General features: G+C 45.9%; 1 protein-coding gene and 1 long non-coding RNA gene across 5 annotated transcripts in view; one reads left to right on the top strand and one right to left on the bottom strand.

The window, feature by feature from the left end:
• The window catches only part of Kmt5b (lysine methyltransferase 5B), a 58,735-nt gene extending 46,112 nt beyond the window's left edge, over positions 1-12,623 (top strand). For 2 of the 4 annotated variants that reach the window (XM_003468314.5, XM_013150841.3), the window contains exons 10-11: positions 618-814; positions 8,443-12,623. In XM_003468314.5, the coding sequence (XP_003468362.1) occupies positions 618-814; positions 8,443-9,917 (1,672 nt within the window). In that variant the 3' untranslated portion in view covers positions 9,918-12,623. Of the gene's footprint in view, positions 1-617; positions 2,034-8,442 lie in introns of those variants that run through there. The other 2 variants (XM_063227637.1, XM_063227636.1) reach the window with 2 other exon arrangements.
• A 5,874-nt stretch (positions 12,624-18,497) lies between these two features.
• LOC111756304 (uncharacterized) overlaps positions 18,498-23,140 on the bottom strand; it is a 31,729-nt gene continuing 27,086 nt past the window's right edge. Inside the window, exon 3 of the long non-coding RNA XR_010040114.1 lies at positions 18,498-18,864. This is a non-coding gene — a long non-coding RNA (uncharacterized LOC111756304). The remainder of the gene's footprint in view (positions 18,865-23,140) is intronic.

Raw genomic sequence — 23,140 nt, 5'->3', positions numbered from 1 at the left:
ATTTCAGAATTTAGAGGAAGAATTTAACATTTCTTATTGTTCCAAGAGAGAGATTTTCACTAATAATAGTTTCTCTGTTTTACATAGAATTTCAGTTATAATTTGTTTATAACATTAAGCTCTAGGTAATACTTGGGGGGTAATATTTTTGGTACTAGGGATTGAACTTATGACTGCATGCTTGCAAGGCAGGCACTAATACTGCTGACCTAAATCCCCAGCCCTCTAGGTAATAATTTAATATATACAAATTCTGTGCTTTTAAAAAAATTCCTTAATTCTTAATATTCAGCAATATACTGTTAAATTGTGCAGGACAAAGCAGAAATGTAATTAACATGTGGATTTTTTAAAGTTACAGTTTAGACCTAACTTACTCAGCCAGTAATTTTTTAAATCAAACAATTTGTTACATGCTTTTATTTACATATGAAATTGCAATTTTTCATAGGCAGAATTATTTTTATCAGATACATTCTTGGTTTCTTTTGAGAATTCTAGACCTGGCGGTGGTAATTGAGACCTCATCACCATTAACCTCCAGTGGCTGAGTCCACGTTTATTGTGAGTAAATGCACATACTCTGTTTGTTTAACCTGTGGTGTTTTCTCTTTCAGACGGGGAACTGGTGCTTTTAAATCCAGAGTAGGACTGCCTGCGCCTGCTCCTGTTATCAATAGTAAATATGGACTCAGAGAAACAGATAAACGCTTAAATAGGCTTAAAAAGTTAGGTGACAGCAGCAAAAATTCAGACAGTCAGTCTGTCAGCTCTAACACTGATGCAGATACCACTCAGGAAAAAAACAATGCAAGTAAGTAAGGGAGTTTGATAAGATACTTTTTTAAAAGTATTTTCACACAATTTGCTTTCTAAAGCATGCTTCAGTAGTCGTGAACTTCTAAATATTGAGAGAAACTGGGACTTATGAGCTTCAATAGCACTACAAGGTTCTAGAAATGCTTTGAGTACAGAGCACAGTGTGCATTCCACCTCCACATTCAATGCCATACTTTAGATATTTTGAATACTTGGTAACTGGACTTGAATTCTTCATGCTATATTCCAGGATCGTCATCTGTTAAAGGAAAGTATTTTTAAGGTGTTAGTGACACTTATAATGGTGTCAGCAAGCCCTGCCATGAGGCAGGGAACTAGGTAGAATTACACAGGCTTACATGTGTCCAGTGTCCAGCCAGTCTATTAGGAACAGATGATAGATTGAGGATTTCATAGCCTCTGGGTTCAAGTCTTCTCCTTTTTATTGTTTGCTTATTGTTTAAAATGAGCTGACCCAATTCACCAAACCACTGGTTTGTAGACTCAGAATTATGCTAGAGGAACATTTGGTTATGTGTCTGTGTTACGGCATAGTCTGTTAACCACAGCAGAAAGCAGCCAGAAAGATGAGAAAGCAGCATTGAGGTACCAGGGGGTGGAGGACTAGGGAAGGGCAAGATCGAATGGAAACTGGAGAACGAAAATGAAGAATAAACAAAAGGAAGAGAAGAAAAGCTAAGCGGGCAAAGAACAGCACATCATGTTCATGGAGCTTTGAAGTACTGAGACTCCTGATGCCACAGTCATTCATCTGGGTAACACCAGTGCTCTTTAGGTGCCACTGCAGGGGCAGGCTCTGCTCTCTGCCTGTCTCTGACAAAGACGGTTGTTAGAAAGGTTAACCCGATGGTCCCCCGGCTCTGCACAGGCTGGCACTCTAATGTTGGTAAAACTGTCAAGGTGCTGGTTATTTTAGGCTCTCCTGCCTTTATGTGTCAACCCAGTATTGGGTGCTCCCTTCCCCTGCAGAAAATCCTGAAGAAAGGTGTCTCACATGATGGTGAATGTCACTGCTGTGGATCCCTGAATCTACCTGCTCCTGGGAGTCAGAGGCCAGGTGTGACTTCTAGTGTAAAAGTAATAGTATAGTTCTAGCCTAAACTTTTAGTTAATGTCCAAAGTGAACAACAAAAAAGTTAGTCCACCTTTCACTGTTTTACTGTTGATTCTGATAATAAATGCAGCGTAATGAACATTTGCTTTCTGAGTCTGGTTCCTTGGTGAAACTGGAGACTTGTGAAGCCCATTTTACAAATGCTTACATAAAACACTTAGATGCCCGCTGCCAACCGTACTACATGGAGAAAGTGACAGAGCTGCCCCCAAGAGATAGCTCTATGCTGTACAGGAGAGACTTTCACGTTTTCATGCATTAACTGTATTTACTAGATCCTGAATTCAGTACACCACTGATTTGAAAAGGTCAAAATACAAATACTTTTTGGAAGATGTTGAGTAAACTAATATGTAACTGTCAAGGAAATATTTATTACTAAACCAGCTACTTACTAAAAATCTGCTAACCATTGGAGAGATACAGAAATGTCTGAGGTTCAGGCCCCTCCCTTAGGGAACTTAGGTCTAGCAAGTGCACAGATAATTGCAGAGCAGATGGACATACTGTTTTCTCATAATTAGGGAGAAGGAATAATCCCTTTGAGCTGTAGTCTGAGCACTAGAAAACAGAAAGCCACCACTTTCCGGTGACTGCTTATGTTGGAGGGCTTGCTTTGTCACTCACTACCTTTCTGCATTGTGACTCTGCGGTAATCGGAGGTTGGTGTAACTAACTGAGGTCATGGAACAGATTTGATAGACATGGCTCAGTACCAGGAGGGGACTCAGCTTTCACCAGTCTCTGAAACCATTGTGTGTTAAATCATGTTTACACAGGGTTTTCTCTAGGTCTTACAAGTGTTTTTAAGCTATCTTTCTTTTGGTTTTTTTGTCTGAACCATACCCATTTTTTAAAAAGAAAGGTTTTCCGAAACCACAGCCAGAGAAAAGCTCAAGTTGCCAGAGCCCTTCTTCCAGGGGAGATGGGCACTTACTATATATGTAGGTCAAACTACTTATTTGCTTGATGCTTTTTTTTTCATTGCATTTAGAATTTAGCAGCCAATGGAGAAAGTACTTTCTTTGAAAAGTATGTATAAAGAAATATTTCTGTCTAGTATGAAAAGATATCATTTCTGCCATGCAGGCCCTTTTTCTGTTCTGGAAGATATACTGAGAGTGCTATCTTGACTCTTTAGCATCCAAGAGTGCTGACAAACCCAGCTCAGTCCACATGTCTCAATTATAGTGTCACTTTTAGAAGATTCTTGTTTTTCAGTCTCTTTGCCTCACTGGCTCAGCAGCTTCCTGTAGTTAATGCTGTGATACAGGATGTGAGACCTGAAGGCTCAGGCAGTACCTGAATGTGTGGACACAGTCACTGAAAGTGTCACAGCAGCACAGGATCCAAATGATGTGGCCGGTAGATTCAGTTTGTCCTAACTGAGGAGCAGCTATCCTAGATGTGGAGGCTAGGCTGCCCTTTCTCACTCTCCTGGCTCTGCCATCTATAGCTGATCTGTGCTGCCTTCTGCAAGCTTATGGACTGACTTGAAAGCTGCCTTAGCACCATGCTCTGGTTAGCTATTGCCAGTATGTCACATCAGATGAAAGCTGCTTGTACCTGCCCAGCTAACTCCTGTTGGGCTTTTCTGGATGCTCGAGTTCTGAAGGTGCTAAGCTATATGAGCCTTGTATTATCTCAGTTCATGTAGTTTGCTCACTCAGTGCAGCCTGAGTGCTCAGGAAGGTTTCGGTGTCTTTTTGCTGCTGTTTCATCTTGACTGTAAATCTAGATGCTACACTGCCTGATGATTCTGATATCTTGAAATGACCGTGATAGCCATTCAGTGGGTCTGTCATTCCTGAGTTAGAACTGGCACTGTAATTCAGTGATAAGCCTTCAAGTGGCATCACACAGTAATAACTCATGATCTTAAGCCATAAACCTAAGTCGAATAGCATCCCTACTACCCAGCAAATAGATAATTCTGGGCACACTAGTCCCCGAGGACTTATTTTTCACACAGGTGAAACAGCACACATTTCCAGGCCAACCTGCCATTATATAGTACCTAGCGTATAGGAGTTGCTAAGAATGTGTGTCCACCTCCACTGCTGACCCAGGCTTATTCTCTGGAGCTTGTTCAGGCTGCTAAAGGAAGGTAGTTCCATAGGGTGTTAGTGCAGACGTAAGGCATATCTTACCTTCACTGATGACAGAACCCTTAGTCTCTTGGTAAACTTTTTAAATACACAGTGGACTTTTAGTTTGCCTTTGTGGTCACTGTCTTCCTCCTTTAGTCTTCCTGTCATAGAAATATTCAACCCTATCCATGCACAAAAAATGTACTTTGTTTTGGACAGTAAAAGACTTGTAACACTTTAGTGAACCCTCGTCTTTATACATCTTGTGTTTCTCTTGCCTGGTTCACCTGATTGTTCTTCCTTTAATTTGATGAGCTTACCTTTTGGCTGGGCTTTTGATGAGATAAGTGCTTCCAAATAAAAACAATACATTGATAATTATACAAATGTGGAAATGAAATCTCATGAGGCATCAAATACAGTCCATTTTCTGGTGAGTTTAGAACACAAAACACAAGAAATGCTTTGTTAGTGATTGGTGTTGCTGTCAACAGTGGATCTTTGGGAAGAAAGCCTGGGTTAAAACAAGCGCTATTCAGGAGAATCTTGGGTACTGTGAGAATAACAGGAAGTGCACCTCACATTCCAAGAGGCAGTTGTGAAAGGCTCCCTGAGACAGGGACTGGCCAAGCTGAAGCTCCACTGGGATGAAAAGTTGGCCAGGTGGAGCATAATTCAAAGCAGAGGAACTTACACCTGTGTGCAATTAAGGCCTTGAATCAGTAAAGCTCATACCTGCAGTGGATGAAGGAGGGATGTGCCCGCGGTTTACTTTTTGGACTTTACCCTGAGATCATTAGGCTAATTGAATGGATTAAGCTCAAAAGTGACACTGGAAGGAAATCATTCTGGATGAGAACAAGCTGTTGGAGAAGCAATGGGGATAGGGAAAATGCCATAGTTTAGGCAGGAGGTGGTGACATTTGGGGTAGAAGCAGATGGATTCCAGTGACGTTGCAAGGCTTCCTAAGACAGGTACCTGGCAATGGAATGGATGAGACAGATGAGGAGTCAAGGCTGGCCTTGGGCCTCTTGGGAGCTGATCAGAGGGGATCTGTTGTGTTACCCATGAGGTGAAGAACTCAGAAGCTGCCAGGGGTTTGATAGCTCAGTACAGGCACATTGGGTAGGCAGATGCATGAGAAGTTGGCATTTGGTGATAAGAGCTGTACTTTAGGGGTGAATTGTGCTAGAGAAAGTGGCTAGGAAACTGTTAGCGTAAATGGTAAGAGCTGTAAATGTTTAGCACCTGGATAATTGTTTCCAAGGGGTCTCAGCAACGGAGCTTAAAGGATTGGCAGTCTCAGGCAGTTGGAGGAGTGCTGGGTAGGGAGACTGAAAACCAAGAGAGTGCTCTCTGATGACCCAGGGAAGAAGGAATTTCTCAAGAGAATGGACTGTTAGTGTCACAGTCAAAGAAATGAAGAAAAGAACAGGCACAGTGTAAAAAGTACACTGGATTTCCTGATGAGGTGGTCAGATTGGAGAGGCTGGATCCAGATTGCATAGGGATGTGCTGAGAAGATGCACAATGTGTGAGCGTGGAGTGGGATGGCAGCAGGTGTGTGCCATCAGTGGTGTGGAGAGGGAAACCAAAGGTCAGGAACAACTGAGCATCAAGAGGCGTAAGATAAGCAAAGGACCTCTACGGTCAGAGAGGCAGACGACAACCAGACAGGTGCAGTCCTCCACTGGGTCAGGCCACGATCAGAATGTTAATATGCATTTAAATGAACAACACCTCTACTTAGTCCACCTTGTAGACAAGTTAGAGAATTCTCTAAGGAATTCCCAAGGCTGACCACAGTGAGACCCCTGTAATTCCAGCTACACAGAAAGATCTCAGGTTTGACACCAGCCTGGGCAACTTGGCAAGACCCCATCTCAAAATTTAGAAAAATATAAAAGGGTGAAATATAGTTCAGTGATAGTGTTTGCCTAGCATGCATAAGCTCCTGTGTTTAATCCTCAGTACTGAAGGAAAAAAATCCCTAGATGTCCTTACATTTTGAAGAATAATCTGAGCAAGTAGTTCTGTATAACTCCAGATCACAATAAAGTGCTTGAATAGTATTCTAACTTCATTTCTCCTGCTGTTCTAAAAGTGAGTTGCCTCCTTGGTAACAGCCCACATGAATCAGTGTATTTATTCTTAGTTCAGTCAGTGGAGCTCATTGCTGTGAATTCTGCTAGTTTGGGTGGCCTGAGGTTATTTATGAACAGCCTAAGTACAGAGCCTTCTATTCTTGGTAGTATAATCATTCTGGAACGCTTGTTTTACATTCTTGTTCCTCTCAATAAGAACTAATGATAACTTTCTTGCTTAGCTGTGCAGAAGAGATGGCAGTTGCCCGGGCATCCCTCGGGCATGTGAGAAGGCTTCAGTGCCCAGCTGGGCAAACTTGTGTGTGGCTCTCACTCATGACCGGGGTTTTCATCCCTGCCTTCTGCTTAGGATAGAGATTGGTGATCACAGCTTGCCTATTAAATGATTTTTAAATTTTTTAAACAGATTTTATTAGTACATTTTAGATTATATACATAAGTGATCACATTCTTCATATAGAATTTGTACCTGAACATGATACAACTTGTATTTTGGGGTTTTTTTGCCCCCATTCCTGTATCATCCCTTCAATCCCTTTTCCATCTCCTAGATTTTTAAAGTTGTTTTTGTTGTTACTGTTTGTATATTTGTGTATTTTTAATCAGGGAGAGTGTTTCTTGTTTTTGCTTTTGGGCTGAGAGATGAGAAAACTGACTTAAAAATTGACCGATATAAAATGCTATAAATTATAGTTCAGAATGCTAAGTGTAGAGAGAAAAAGGCAATGGAAAATGAGCAGCAAGGTCAGACACGACAGGAGCAGTGTAACCCAGAGCCATGTAGTCAGCCTTCTGAAAAGCCATTCAGTAGTCCCTCAGTCCTCAGGTTTTGTTGCCATCTGGGGCCATGCCACCTTTTTGTATTCCTGTCCTAGAGGGAAGCAGTTGGACCCTGCACTGTCATGGGAACATGTGTTTCTGGCTGCATGCCTCTTCCCTCTTTGTGCAGTGCACCTGGCATCAGAAAGGGACGAGGTCATGTTGGTTGTGCATCTTTCCTAGGTGGCAGCCAGCCCATTATCTCTTCTGGTCCTTACAATAAAGTGAACAAACAAAATAGTTCATGGGGTTTTTTGTTTTGTTTTTGTTTTTTTGTAAATAGTTACTGGAAATGACAGTATATGATTCACTGGAAATGTTTTTCTTGTTTTAAGCCATCATGATAGAATTTATCTCCTATAATCTTCAGGAGTATGTTTCTCTCCTACATTCCTGGCCAAATAACATAGTTGGAGTAAATGAGTGAGGGTTTTAGTAGCATATTTAAAATGATTTGAGAGCTGGGGGTGGCTCGGTAAAAGAGCACTTGCCTACTATGGGAAGGGCCCTACTTCAATCCCCTGCATCTCAAAAATGGTGGTGGTGATGACGATAATGACAGCAATAGAATAAAAAGAAAATGATTTTAAGAATTTGTGAAAGAAAAAACTTGTTACTTATTATTCCTTCAATTGATTGATTGATACTGGGAACACAAGGCCTTTTCAGTGGGCTATATCCCCAACCCTTTAAAAAAATTTTTTTAAATTTTTGAGACAGTCTTGCTAAGTTACTGAATTCCCCAGGCTGGTCTCAAATTTAGCCTCCTGCCTCAGCCTCCCAGAATGCTAGGATTATAGATGTGTGGTCTCACACCCATCTCCTAATCTTTTACATAAGAAAATTCATAAATCAAGAAAAATACTTAATGTAGGCCAACATCCTGATAACTGAAGAAGTTTAAAAATGAAACTCAGAAAAAAAAAAAAAAAAAAGAAAGAAAGAAACTCCCTGCTGTGATGAGAGCTCTTTAACCACAAGATTATTTTCCTGGGTAGCAAGCATGGGGATGCATTCCTGTAATCTCAGCACTCAGGAGGCTGAGACAGGAGGATCACTGCAAGTTCAGCCTGAATTGCATAAAAGACCCTGTCTCAAAAAAAAAAAAGCATTGTGGCACACACCAATAATCCCAGCACTCAGGAGGCTGAAGCAGGTGAATCCCTGTGAGTTTGAGGCCAGCCTGGCCCTGTCTCAGAAGAAACAACAACAAAAAAATTTATCTGAAACATAAATAGGTCCCCTGTCAACTTGAGAAAGAGAAAAAATTTTTTTAAAAATCCCTCAAGAGGGAGAGGACGTAGAGGTAATGGAAAAGATTTGTGTGCTGGCAGAATTAGAACTGGGTCTGTTCCCCCGTGTGTGTACAGTGTAAACATTTCACAGCTGATACTGCTCTTGGGGTGGTGTTTTGTTGAACACTATCATATTACCAAACTATTTTTCACCCTTTTCCCCTCCTGCACCTTACAGCTTCTAACCGAAAATCTACAGTTGGTGTGAAAAAGAATAGCAAGAACAGAACGTTAACAAGGCAATCCATACCGAGAATTCCTGCTTCTTCCAACTCTACCTCATCTAAGCTAACTCATATGAATAATTCCAGGGTACCAAAGAAACTGAAAAAGCCTGTAAAGCCTTTACTTTCAAAAATAAAACTAAGAAATCACTGCAAGCGACTGGAGCAAAAGAATAATTCAAGAAAACTCGAAATGGGAAACTTAGTACTTAAGGAGCCTAAAGTTGTCCTGTATAAAAATTTGCCCATTAACAAAGACAAGGAGGCCGAGGGCCCAGTCCAAGCTGCAGCTGCCAGCGGGTGCTTGACGAGACACGCAGCCAGAGAACACAGGCAGAATCCTGGGAGAGGTGCTCACTTGCAGGGCGACAGCTCGCCCTGCACCCACATAACCAGGCGCTCAGTGAGGACGAGGACCAGTCTGAAGGAAACCTCTGACCCCAAGCTGGAACCAAACATGGTAGATGGCTATAAAAACAGCATGACCGAGCCTTGCCCAGACAGCGGTGAGCAACCAGCTCCCACAGCGCAGGAAGAACTGGCTCATGAGCCCATGCTGAAGGGGGAAGCCACGTGTCCTAAGAGCGACCCCAGTGTGTCCAGAAAGAAGTCACGACAAGGAAAACTCATGAAACAGTTCTCAAAGCTAGAGGACTCCACACCAGGACATGATTCCCCTGAAAGAGATGGCGGGGTGCCAGAGTTGGTGGGGCCCCTTTCTGACCAGGGTGAGCCCAGTGGCACTGTCGGAGCTCCTGGGAGCTATGCAGACTGTGCTCCTTCCCCTGTTGGTTGTTCAGTTGTCACATCCGACTGCTTCAAAGCAAAAGATGGCTTTAGAACTGCAAAAACTAAAAAGAAGAGGCGAATCACAAGATATGATGCACAGCTCATCCTAGAAAATAATTCTGGGATTCCCAAATTGACTCTTCGTAGGCGTCACGATAGCAGCAGCAAGACAAACGACCAAGAGAATGATGGGATGAATTCTTCAAAAATAAGCATCAAATTAAGTAAAGACCATGAAAATGACAGTAATCTCTATGTAGCAAAGCTTAATAATGGATTTAACTCAGGATCAGGTAGTAGCTCTACAAAATTAAAAATCCAGCTGAAACGGGACGAGGAAAGCAGGGGGTCCTATGTAGAAGGGCTACATGAGAATGGCGTGTGCTGCAGTGACCCACTTACTCTCCTGGAGTCACAGATGGAAGTGGACGACTACAGTCAATACGAGGAGGAAAGTACAGACGAGTCCTCCTCTTCAGAGGGCGATGAGGAGGAGGAGGACTATGAGGACGACTTCGAAGACGACTTTATCCCTCTTCCTCCAGCTAAGCGACTAAGGCTGATAGTTGGGAAAGACTCTATAGATATTGACATTTCTTCAAGAAGAAGAGAAGACCAGTCATTAAGACTTAATGCATAAGCCCTTGGTCTTAGTTTGACCTGGGATAACTACTTTAAAAAAAAATTCCAGTCGATGATTCCTCAACTGAACCATTTTAGTGGCAGCACTTCTATTGTCTCTTCACTTATCAGCATAATATTGTAGAAAGTGTACAGCATACTGACTCTTCCTAAGTCTGATTTGTGCAAATTTTTATCGTACTTTTTAAATAGCCTTCTTATGTGCAATTCTGAGCTAGAGTTAAAGCCCTGTTGTAAAATAAAGGCTCCAGCAAAATTGTACAGTGATAGCAACTTTCCACATGGGACGCTGAAACAATAATGTGGCTACACACTTTTTTAAAAACTGAGGCATCTGCTGGCTCTTTAATATATGACTAAACAATAATTTAAAACAGATCATAGTAGCAGCATATTAAGGTTTCGAGTATATGCTAATATCACCAGCAATTATCTTTGGCTTTTTGATTTATTTGCTAGATGTTTCCCCTCAGAGTTTTGTCAGTTTCACACTGTTGCTGGCCCAGGTGTACTGTTTGTGGCCTTTGTTAACACAGGAAAATGTTCAGTTGGAAGTCAAATTGGTTTCTTTAAAAACGAAATGACATGCGTGACAGCTTACTTTTCAGTAGCTTGTATGTATGAGGTTAGCAGTGTGCAGGACGAGTTTCAGAGCAGCGTATTTATTGCTTGTCGTAAATTAAAGACCCTGTATTTAACACTTTTCAACCCTTTTAGATAAAATTGTTCTTTGCAAGAATGATTGGTGCTTATTTTTTCAAAAATTTGCTGTGAACAATGTGATGACAACAAGCAACATTGACCTAATGAACTACAGCTATATCTTAAATTTGGTTCTTCAAGTTTTCTGTTGCACTTGTAAAATGCTACAAGGAATATTAAAAATCTATTCACTTTAACTTATAATAGTTTATGAAATAAAAACATGAGTCACAGCTTTTGTTCTGTGGTAACCTATAAAACTGTTTGTCTTTGGAATTCAATGTAAAGAGCTGAAAACGATGTATATGTTGTAAATATTTGTGTGTTGTGAGAAATTTTTGTCATAAGAAATTAAAAGAACTTACCAGGAAGGTTTTAAGTTTAGAAATATTCATGCCAATAAAATAGGAAATTATAAATATATAGTTTTAAGCACTGCATCAGTGGGAGTTCTTGGCTTATGTTAGTTTATTAAGAAAATATCAAAGATGTTTTGATTATATTGTCAGTTAAAAAGAGGAGTCAGATTTAATTTGTTTTTTTAAGCACTTTGAGAAGAGAAATTTTAAGTAACTTAATGAGCAAATTTTTTTTAATGAGCATTTGATTACTACTTTATGTTCAATACCAGGCTCTTTCATTTTTCTGGATTACTTTACAACTCAATTTGGATCTATAAATCTGTAACAGGTGTTTGACACCAGTAGGTCTCTTTATTTACTGGGAGATGTGTACTTGTATGTTGGGATATACAGTGCCCCTAAATAACATCAGTTTAGGGGTCCATATAATGTCTGTAGAAAAGTAGCCTGTGTCTTATAATCTTAAAAGGAATCTGCAGGTAATGAAAAGTCCAGTGGAAAAAATCTCAAGGCTTAAGGTTTGGGGGACGTTATTTAAATTAAGTTCCTTAAAAGTATTACCAGTAGGTTCCGAATAAGAAGTACTAAGGTTCATAAAAGCTTGTTAGGTTCTGTAAGGAGTTCCCTCTGTAGTCCTGTGCAGTCTCATGCTTGTATGTTATGGTGCAGTCTGATCCTCAGGTATTAATTTGGAAGCAGGTATAGGCAGACCCCCCACACACTCCTTTTTGCTGCAGCTTATGAAGTGGGGCAGCCCTGGGGGGGTCTCAGGAGCTCCTGTCCTGAGCACTTGCAGACACATGGCATCCTCATGGGGCCCCCTCCCGGAAGCATGAGACACCGCTAGAAATGAAGGTGGACACTCACGTGTGCCCAAAGGCCATGGGTCGCCGCTGATTCCCACGTTTGCTCGAGGGTGTTTTGAAATTGTTCAGAGACTAAATCTTGATTTTCTTTGAACACCAACAATAGCCATTTCAGGAATTTCAGTCTTAAGGCAAGAATAACACATTTCCCATTTTTGCTCCACTTTTAAGCCTAATTTTAGTAACTTATTTATGATTTTTTTAAATTTTATTGTGGCCTCATCTTTTGGGGCTGACCTTCCCATGGGTCTCAGGAGCAGTGACATTTGGTGACAAGTCACTGCCTCTCAGGAGTCGGTATGCACAAGCACTCAGCAGCCACTGCTGATGCCTTCTAGGGAAATTAACTTCCGTTTCTAAAGCTAGGGGCCTCGGGACTTCTTGATCTGCTGTAGAACCTCACCATGCGAGAGTGGTGAGGCTCACACACTCTTGATCAGTTTGGAAGAGGTGGCATTCAATAAAACTTTAGCTTGAGCTTATGCAATGATTGGTAACATTTTTGGCATTGTAAGAATTAGGAAATGATCATAGAAATATATGTAAAGTATTCAATTTTCAATCATTTTTCAAATTACTGTTTTAAATTGTTTTGCTGAGTTGTAATACTTTTGAGATATAATGTATTCCTTGTACTGAAAGAATGAAAAAGGACTTTTTCAGCATTTGAGGTAAGTTCTTTAACGTTTCATTAAAAACATTTTTTACAAATATTTTGTACATGCACTTGCAGTATTGAGGTTAATCATTTTAATAAATTCGGAAATTAAAACAGTTTGGCCGGTGTTCACTGTATCTAAGAAATGTGGTGACTTTGTCCACAAAGTGTTCATGTGAAGCAGGCTGTGGACTGGAGCTTTCTCAACTTCTCAGTAGCTGTAGCTATTGAGTTCTCTGTCCCCTGGGTTCCTGCCTGGGCCACTCGCTGTGAGAGAGGACAAGGAGGCTCCTTTCAGGCATAATGGTGCACTCCTGTAATCTCAGCCTCTGGGCAGGCTGAGGCAGGAGGATTGTTGCAGGTTGGAGGCAGCCAGAAAAGCCTGACTAAAAGATATTTGGGGGGCTGGGGATTTAGCTCAGCGGCATAAGCACCTGCCTGGCAAGCATGAGGTCATGAGTTCAATCCCTGGTACCAAAAAACAAAAGCAAAAAGACATTTGGGTCTTTGCAGCCTGGTTGTTTTTCTGGTTGTTTGGATTTTTCCTCAACATATGGGTAGAACAGTGGACTCAGCATGGTCCTGCATCCTTTCTCATTTACTATTGCAAAAACCTACTTGAAATTAGACTGACATAAGAATCATTAATTTTCCCAGCATGGCAAATCTGCATAGCCCTGAGCAAGCTCTGGGTTCCAAACTTCTTTCTAGCACGCTGCTCTCTTCTGGATGACCAGTTGGTGGGAGCCCGTTGAGGTTAAGGGCAGTGGTGGTATAGGCCAAGCTGGTGACACTCCCACCCAGTGGTGGGTCTTCCGTCTGGAAAAGGCCAACACGTGCGTGCTGCTGACCACTCCACTGGCTTAGGTGGCAGCTCAGATTTTCTCTCCTGGCCAGGGGTCAGGGGCAGTTAGTTTGCAACATGCTGCCCAGAACCCCTGTGCAACTTGTTTCTCACAGGTCAGCTGTTAGCAAACACAGTCTGTCAGGTGCCTGACAGTGGCAGAGCAAGGTACCAATAAGCTACTGACCTCTGGCACTTTTGTGGTCCTATGAGGAAGGCAAGCTGGATCTTAATGTGCAAGGAAGGCAAGGTTTCCAGCTTCCTACTCCCTCCTGCATTCTGAGCACCTGGGTGTTGCTTGCGTTTGCCAGTGATGGCGCCAAGTTTAGATTCCTCAGAGAGCAGTACGGTTGGTAGAAAGGGGCAGGTGTGTAACAGCCAGATTGAGAACCAGTGATCCCTGCTCCCCCTTTCACACCTGTAAATTCATAGGGAGAGCTGGAAAGCTGCTGAGGGGAAGAGGACAGCCCACCGGCTTGTCAAGATGGCTTTGGTCACATTCTGAAGTAGTTACTCCATTACCAGGTCCTATGTCCTCACCTCATTAAATCTGAGTTTTCCTGCCCAGCTGATGAACAGTGACATCTGTCCTCTGAGCACCCTGGCCCAGATGGTGTGTTCTCTAAGAGGAAGCAGCACTCTGTCACCTCTCTGCCTAGGGCACTGAGCATGCAGCACGGAGTTCTAGGAGTCACATTCTCCAGCATGTGTGGAACACGTCTTAGATATTTGGAGTTGAGAAGGCAGAATGTGACTCAAACCCAAGGGGAGCCAATCCTGGTGGTACACACTGTAAACCCAGCTACTCAGGAGACCAAGGCAGAAAAATCACAAGTTCAGGTTCAGCCTGGGTAACTTAGCAAGACACTTGTCTCAAAAATGTTTTAAAAAGGATAAGGATGTAGCTCGGCTTGAGGCCCTAGGTTCAGTCTCCAATATCAGAGGCCCCTGAGGGAGGGACAGCTGCAGACAGCCTGGGCCTCCCACACTGGCACCGGGGGCAGGAGGGTGGGCGGTGTGAGGCCACTGGTCCTTGGAGAGTTCAGAGCACAGCCAGTAGTCGGGAGAGAGGACAGAGGCAGGTGATTTTATCAAAAGGACAATAGTACATCCTGGGAGATGAGACGCTTCTGTGGCAGGTCAGGTATCCCTGAAGGGAAGGAGGAGTTAGAGTTGGGGGTCCTACGGGTCTTCGGAGTATCAACCCATCTTCCAGGAGGAAAAGAGGTTTCTAAGTGTGGTGGAGAACCCAGTCCACATGAAGCTGTATCTATAATTACGGATGTCATTGGAGAGTCAGAAGAGGGCCCCAAGATGAGGATGGAGACGTGAAATCAAGACCGGGAAAGCGAGCCAACATTAGAAACCTAGTATAAGGAAATGCTTACCCACCACCTTTCAGTATCATGTGCTGGGTGGCTAAGGGGCTCAGGCTGGGCTAGACAGATGTGAGCCTGTCTGGTCAGACAAGGCGCCACGGGAGGTGAGGAGGGAGGAGGGAGTGCAGGTGAGTTTGGTAGGCGAAGGGTTCCACGGAGATCCGTGCATGCAAACAGGTCAGGAAACCAGGTGAGTTTGTGACCTCAGTAGGCTGCTGGAAAGGCAGTGGTGCAAGGTGGGAAGCTCTCTGTTGGTAGAGAATCTCCAAGCAATCCTGGGATGAGCGAAGGGAGAAGATGGGGTCAGAGGACAGCTCCACAGCTCTGAAAGGGCTGCATGTCCTGAGTATGCCTCTAGCAATGCCGTGGTCATGGTTCTGAGAACAGGGCACTGTGTGACCCAGCCACTCTCCATGGGAACCTCCAGGGCATTTGGCACCATCCCCTCACCTCCAGCCAGACAAGCTGGGCATGTGTGTGACAGGCACAGGAGGTGGCGTGAGAGTGGCCACCTGTGTCAGTGTCTTTTGGGGTTTTGGGGGGAAGCGGCATCTAGTTTCATTTTTGTTTTTGTGGTTGTGGGACTTGAGCCCAAGGCTTCAAACTGAGCTACTCCTTAATACCCCCTACTCTTCTTTAATTTTTTTTTTTTTTTTTTTTTTTTTGTCTTTTTCCTTTTTATCGGTACCGGGGATCAAACTCACGACTGCCTGTTTTCAAGGCAGGCGCTTATGCCGCTGAGCTAAATTCCCAGGCCCCTTTAAATTATTTTTTGAGACAGTCACTTTTTTTTCTTTTCTTTTCTTTTTTTTTTTTTTTTGTCTTTTTCTTTTTTTATCGGTACCTGGGATGGAACTCACGACTGCCTGCTTGCAAGGCAGGTGCTTATGCCGCTGAGCTAAATCCCCAGCCCCTCTTTTTTTTTTTTTTTTTTTTCTTTTTGTTATGGGAATCAAACCCAGGACCTCACAGTTGTCAGGCAGGCGCTGCGTCACTGAGCTATATCCCACCCCAAGACGGTCTTACTAAGTTACCCAAGGATCTCCCTGCCTCAGCCTTCCAGGATGCTGGATTACAGATGTGCACCACTGTGCTCCGCCTGTCTACTTTTGTAATATTCAAGGACTTGACAGCATGCCCAAGGCTGCATAGTGAGTAGTCAGTGGCGGAGTCACTCAAGGTCTAGGCTCTGTCAGAGCAGCCCTGGGGAGTCCAGGGGGAGCCCCACCTCTGCCTAGGCAGTTCCGAAACCTCTCTCTAAAAATTACCTTGGTAATAAATAGGAATCATGGCGTTTTACTTAGTTTGCAGATAAATTCTTGCTGTGTAGCCAGGCTGACCTTGAAGTAACTCCTGCCTCAGCCTCCAAACTACTGAGATTACCAGTATGCGCCACCATACACAGTTTACCTGGTTCCATGCGGTTAGGGAGGGTCAGGTTGTGGTGCAGGTAATCCAGGTGGCTCATGCTCTCTGCAGACTATTCAGAGCACCCGGGAAGGGGGAGCGGAGCTCAGCTCCTGTCCTGAGAGCCAGCAAGCCCAGGCTCCCCTGGAAGGGAGTGAGTGGATCAGCAGCAGCGGGGACTCAGACAAATCCAAGGTTTCCTCTGGCTGACCGGCTCCTGAACTCATGATTTCAATGCTGACCTGGCACGGATGCACCACAGGACAAAGGAATAGATGTCTGGTCAGAGAGGATGTACGGGTGAGCCTCCCAGATGTAACTTTCACCCCTTGGACCATGGTTTTCCCTCACGGGGCGGATATGGAACCCATGTCACACGAATGGGAAGCAGGACTCTGCAAACGTGGCTGGAACTCACGGAACCCCGGCTGTCAAGCTGGTCGCTTTCACCACTGAGGCTGTGTGTTTGCTCCCCTGAGAACCCTGACTGCGTCACAGCAGCCTCGCTGGGCTGGGAGCCAGACACTGACAGGAACAACAGGCCACGAGAATCTTGGACTAGTGCTTTTCCCAGCCGTGGGAGGCTGGAGGGCCGCCTCTCTCCAGGGCGAGCTGGTCCTCTTTCGGGTCACACGGCATTTTCCTACAGGGCTGGGGGGAATGGGGTGGGTGAGTGGACAGGCCAGGGTCTTGCCAACCTCCAGGTGCAACTGAGGGGCTGAGCCTGGGGCGCTGCTGGGATCTCGCCCGCGATGGCTGCTGAGGGTCGAGTGACAGCGTGCCAGGGGACCCCTCGCCTGGCCTGTGCCCTCGGCCAGCAGCGTGTCCAGCTTGAGGACACCTAGCGGGGTGGGCTTCCTCTCCGCCTCCCGGTTCTGCTGTGCAGCAGCTGACATCTGGATGACAGCCTTCTCCACCCCAGCTTCCAGGCGCCCCCTGCTGGGCATCGCGTTTCCTGAGCGCAAAACCATTTCAGTCCTTTCTTCCCCAGGCCAGGCTTCTGCCCGCCCAGCACCTGAAGACACAGTGCCGTCCCCCGCCCTCTCCGGCTACCATGCGCCTCTCTGAATCCACCTGCTTTCTCTACACCCTTCTTTTTTCGAACGCCAACGAGGTGCTGGGCACGCAGAAGGCACAGAAGCAACCGGGATGACTTCAACCCAACCCTTTCTTCAAGGGCCTGGGCTGGGCCCTTGGAGGGAGGCAGGTACACAGCCAGGAATGACAAATGCATCGCTACGTCAACGTGTGAAGTGTCGTGGAATATAAGGAGGAGTGGAACACGACGGCACACACCTGTAGTCCCAACACTAGGAGGCTGAGGCAGGAGAATCGCCACAAGTTCAAGACCAGCATGGGCTACACAGGGAGTTCAAGACCAGCCTGAACGACACAGCAAGACTGTCTCAAAAAACAAACATAAAGTAGGAGTATGAGCAAGGTACCTCTCTTTCTTCAGAGGCAGCAAAGCAGTCTTCAGGGAGGAGCAGAGATTAAGAAGGATGGGATGCAGAAAGAATGCTATGACCAAGAAATTAAAAAAGAAATTGACCAATAGCAAATGCTGGTGGGACTGTGGGAGAAAAGGAACACTTCTCCTCTGTTGGTGGAGAGTAGACAGCTACAACCGCTCTGGAAAGCAGCGTGCAGATTCCTCAAAAACCAGGATTGGAAAAATAATAATAATAAATAAAAAAAATTTTTTTTTTGTCTTTTTCCTTTTTATCAGTACTGGGGATCGAACTCACGACTGCCTGCTTGCAAGGCAGGCGCTTATGCCGCTGAGCTAAATCTCTAGCCCCAATAAAAAAAAATTTTTACAAAACAGGATTGGAGATCTCATTTGACCCAGCTCTTCCCCTTCTGGGTGTCTTCCCAGAAGAATTAAAAACATCATACCACAGTGATATATGTGCACCCATGTTTATAGCAGCACAATTTGTAATAGCCAGATCCTAGAAACAACCTAAATGTCCATCAACTGAGGAATGGATAAAAAAGATGTGGTATTTTTATACAATGATGTATCACTCAGCCACAAAGAAGGATAAACTGGAGACTTTTATAAGTAAATGGATACAACTTGAGGCCATGCTCATAAGTGAAATAAAACAGACTCACATGTGTAAACATCACATTGTCTCCCTAGTGTGAGAAGCTGAAAGAAATTTTATATATATATATATATATATATATATATATATATGATAGTTAAGAGTTATACTACTAATTTCTCTTAGTTCATTGAAAAGAAGGGTTTGTGCTAATATTGTTTGGATAATTAAATGAAAATATCTTATCCTCTGAGTAACTAATTTAAAGATAACAATACATGATGTTTTAACCATTGTTACCCTCCATTTATCTTGTTTTGAAATTTTGTTTTTATTTTTTTCTCTTTAAAATAGAAAAAAGGATGTGGTGAACAGGAGCTTGGAAACAGGGTCAGAAAAACAGTGAATGTGTTCACAGTCTTGGAGACAAGTGAGGACAGGGTGGCTTCTGGGAAAGATGGTGCTGCCCGGTGTGGCTGACGCAGGGGTTTACAAGGGGATGGCGGAGTCAGAAGACGTGGGGTGTGGGAGGGAGATGGGACTCTGGGCTTCCAGAGGGCCCTGGGAGAGCCTCTGAGCAAATTCCATCTCTGTGGGCTCCAGGCTGAGCAGCTTGGCCGATCCAGCCTTAGTTTCCCGTCCGTGAAAGTGGGGTGACCGCAGTGTCCACCTCCTAAGGAAAAGGAAAACAACGGGAAGGTGAGCAGTGCCACACCTGCCACCCGGCGAGTGCGGCCATGGCTGCTTTTGCTGCTTCCTGGCGTCAAATGCCAAAGCCTGTGCTTTGACTCGGGCTTCCCTGAATCGGCCCCCCTTCTCCAGCCCTGAGCCCCAACCACGGCCCAGCTGTTCCCAAGAGGCCGAAGCAGAGCGGGTCAGGTTCTCGCTGTACAGAGAGCCAAGGACAGCGATGTGCGGGGGTGGCAGGGAGGGCACACAGCAAACGGAAGGCAGAGGTGGACGAGGCTTGGACCCAGGCTGTACCTGCCCTGCCCTGCCCTGCCGGTGCCCACAGCCCCCCACCCCATGCTGCCTGGCACCCACTGGGTGCTGTGGGCTCTGAGTCATTGGCTGCCGGTCAGCAGAGGCAGCTACTGTTGACAGGTGATAATGCTGTGTGTTTAGCTATAGCCACTCACAAAAGGAGTTAATGTTCAACTCCCGCTGGCCCTGGCACCTGGCAGTGGGGCCTCCCTCCCCAGCAGCCACAGGAGTTCGCCTCGCCTTCTTGAGTGCCTGTCTCAAAGCTCACATGAGTCTCTCTCAGGGCCATGGGAACACATGCCAACAGGCTGGATTCCTCATCACTGTTCCAGGAAGGAGGAGGCCAAGCTCCAAATGAGCTGTCACCCGGTATCACCCAGGATACGGGTCACACACATTGTGCTGCTGTGGGCCGGGGCCTGGGGACCAGTGAAGGGCCCTGGTGGGTTATGGTTCAGTATGTTGAGTGGTGGAACAGGGCCTAAACACTTCCGGGTCATGAAGAGCTTTGCACCTGCTTCTCCCTCCACGTGGGACCCTCTTGGACTCACTGCCTGTCATCCCTCAGGTCTCTGGGAAGGAAAGTGACACCTCCCACATCTTCCCTTAATATCCCAGTTGCACCCCAGCTTCTCTCCACTTAGCCCTGATCCTCCCCAGCCACATGGGATACTTTGGGCTGGACAGTGGTTGAGCCTAGGGAGGCTGAGGTAGGGGGCAGGCTGCCAGGGAAAGGGCATCCTCTGTGAGCTAGGAAACCTAGCCTAATCTAGCTGCAGAGAACCTTCTGGACCTGCTTCTGTAGGGCTGAGAAATACAGGGAAGGAAACTGAGGCCTAGTGAGGGTGTGCACTAGGCATGGCAGAGCTGGCAGAGAGGCAAGTCTCTCGCCCATAGGCTGACTCCCTCCCCTGTGGGCAGAGGGGAAAGCACGCTCCATCCAGGGGCAGAACACAGGTGCCCTGGCATTCCATGGCAGGCGGCTATCCAGGGGTGGGGCCCCATTCTTGGGGGTCCCAGCCATAGGTCAGACACACAGACTGCAGCAAGGTGGCAGTGTGCGGCTGGCCTCACAGCTCACAAAGACCTCCAGGGGCTGGGCTGACAGGAGCCCCGTCAGGACAGGCTGACTCTGGACTCCTCCTCAGGCGCTACGGATGCCTTGGCTCTTTCCCTCCCCCAGCTTCTTCCTGTACAGCCACAGGGACACCCCCACCCCACCCCTGGATTTGAGGCATCATTCATTTCTTCATTTGTGCAGCATCTGCCATGCACTCACTCTGCCCTGGGGACAGGGCAGGGGACACAGGAGACACTGGGCACTGGTGAATCCTTTCTCCTGGTCTGCACTCCTGGTCTGTGGTCTGGCAGGGGGAGAGAGATGACAGACAGACAGACAGACACTTCAGTGGGTGCTTGGACAGGGAGGCCAAGGGAAGGAGAAGCAGGGAAGCAGCCAGGGAAAAGTGCTAAGCACAACAGAGAAAGTTCAGAGGACTGGGGTTCTGAGCTGGGTTTTGTGCACAGTGTGGGGGACTGAACCGGGGACTTCTGCGCTAAGCTACAGTCTCAACCATATTTTTTCCTTTGGATCAGATTCTTTTTTTTTTTTTTTTTTTTTTGTCTTTTTCCTTTCATCGGTAGCGGGGATCGAACTCACAACTGCCTGCTTACAAGGCAGGTGCTTATGCCTCTGAGCTAAATCCCCAGCCCCTGGATCAGATTCTTACCAAGACACTAAGATGCCCATGCTGGGGCTCAAACTTGGAACCTTTGTGCCTCAGGCTCCCAGAGTGTTGGGATTACAGGTGCACATCACCACTTGTGGTTGAGTTGAGTTTTTAGGGAGAAAGAACTGCACAGCGGAGGTAAGAAAGGGCTCCCCAGCTCACTCACAGCACATCTTTGTTTGCTTGTGTTGTTGTGTAACAACAACACAAGCAAACAAATTCAATTGTTGTTACATTGAATCCAGGACCTCACGTATGCTAGGCGAACATGCTATCACTGAGCTACATCCTTAGCTTATTTTATTTTTTATTTTGATACTGGGCCTTGCTAAGTTGCCCGGGTTACCTGAGCTCCTTCTGCCTCAGCCTCCCAAGAATCTGGGATTACAGGTATGTGTCACCAAGCATGGCTTCCACACAGGCTTCTGCCCTGAGCTGAGAGCCAAGGCCTCAGATAGGGTCCCTGACCTTCCCCTGCTTTATATTATAACTGAAATACTCAACAATCTATTATGGTATTTTTAGAAGAAAATACAGAGGGTTGCTTAGCAAGCACTCAGGCTGGCAGCAGACAGCCAGGGTTTGTGCCTAGGGGCAGCACAACTTAGTTTTTCAGTGCTGGGGGTTGGGCCCAGGGCTTCACCATGCTAAACACATCTAACAGGGCGCTGCACCCCGGCCCCCTGCAATGTTTGCCTTCCTGAGCCTCCATATCATCATCCGGGGAACAGGTGCTCATGCCACCTGGGTGACGATTAAATGACATCATTAATGTGCACCCCCACATTAAATGCAAGGTCCGACACCTAATTGGCCAGTAGGTGAAGAAACTTGGTGCTCACATGAGGGAGGACAGGTTTTTCCCCAAAGGAGCATTCTTTTCTCCTCTGCTTCCTGGACTCTGAATTCTGACATGTCCCCACCACCTCCCCCAGGATCCATCCACCCCTACTGCCAAGGTGGTCCAGAAAACAAGGATGAACACTGTCCCCATGCTGGAGACAGGTCACAGGCTCAGGTCCTGGCTTCCCTGGTCATTTCCTCTTCCCCAAATCCATGCCTCTTCTGTGAAGATGGTGGCATTCCACTCTCAGTTCACGTCACCTGGGATGCACAGACCTCCTCACTCACCTCACTGAGTCCCACTCTAGCACTGCCCAATCAGGGCTTGCATCCCCCAGGTACTGTGATTGGTCCAGTAATAAACACGTGACCAAGATGGAACCAACTAATGCAATCTTGGGACCTAAAGTTGGGTCTTTGAGACAAGATGCTTTCTCTGCATCGGAGTGGCCTCATCAGTAGGATGTAGGCCAAGAGTTGCTGGCTGCCACATTGCCACCAAGGGGAGAGGCTGCCAAGAGAAACAGTTTGACTAGACCGATATTTACAGCACGGGTGAGCCGGGTCAGGGTAGTAGGATTGGGAGGCCTGAGCTCTGGCCAAGGCCAGGCGGGTCACTGACTTGCTGCACAAGCCAGAGCCAGGCATGCTCTGCTCTGAGTTTCTGTCACCAGCAAGCTCTCACTCTTGCCCTGTGGAGCATAGCGCGGCTGGCCAGCCCCAGTGAGCTGACACAGTGAACAGCTAGGGTTACAGCAGTCCACAACTCCGCTGGGCAGCCTGGAAGAGCGGGAGAGGCAGCTGGCCGCCCCTTAGCCTAGACAGTGGCCCTTGACTGAACGCTCAGGCTCTGCAAGTCACTGACCCATAGTCTAACTCCCTGAGTGTTATAAGCATTGAAGCCAGTGGAGGAATGGGGAACTGGAAGCCTCATGGTCCCTAGGTTACAATTCAAATCCTACCACCTCCTGACTGTGATTTGGGATAAATGACATCACCTATCTGGACCTCACTTTCCCCTTTTGCTAAATGAGAATGACGATAACTGTCAGCTGCCAATGAATACCTCCTAGGTTCTGTTTCATCAACTGGGAAAACAAGATACTAAACAGAAGGGGATTGGATACTGGAAACTTGACTTTCAAAATGGGAAGTAAGGTTAGGGCAGCCATGTCTGGCTTCCCAAATCACAATTGAGCAATCTCAGGGCCCTGGCAAGATGCCATTGCCTCCTTCCAAGTCTTGGACAAGTGTCTGTGATTGACAGGCTCCACTCAGATCCTGGCTGTAGAGGATTCTGGGAAATGTGCTTCTCAGGCTTCCAGCCCCTGCGGCACCAGGAAGCCATGCTTGCCTTGGCAACAGGCCACTCGGGCCTACAAGATCTGCAAA

This window comes from Cavia porcellus, unplaced genomic scaffold (genome assembly GCF_034190915.1).
Source record: "Cavia porcellus strain 051 isolate PalLab524CR breed Dunkin Hartley unplaced genomic scaffold, mCavPor4.1 scaffold_17, whole genome shotgun sequence".
Lineage (NCBI taxonomy): Eukaryota > Metazoa > Chordata > Mammalia > Rodentia > Caviidae > Cavia > Cavia porcellus.
The sequence above is the reverse complement of the archived record's forward strand: the minus strand, read 5'-3'. Positions and strand labels throughout refer to the sequence as shown.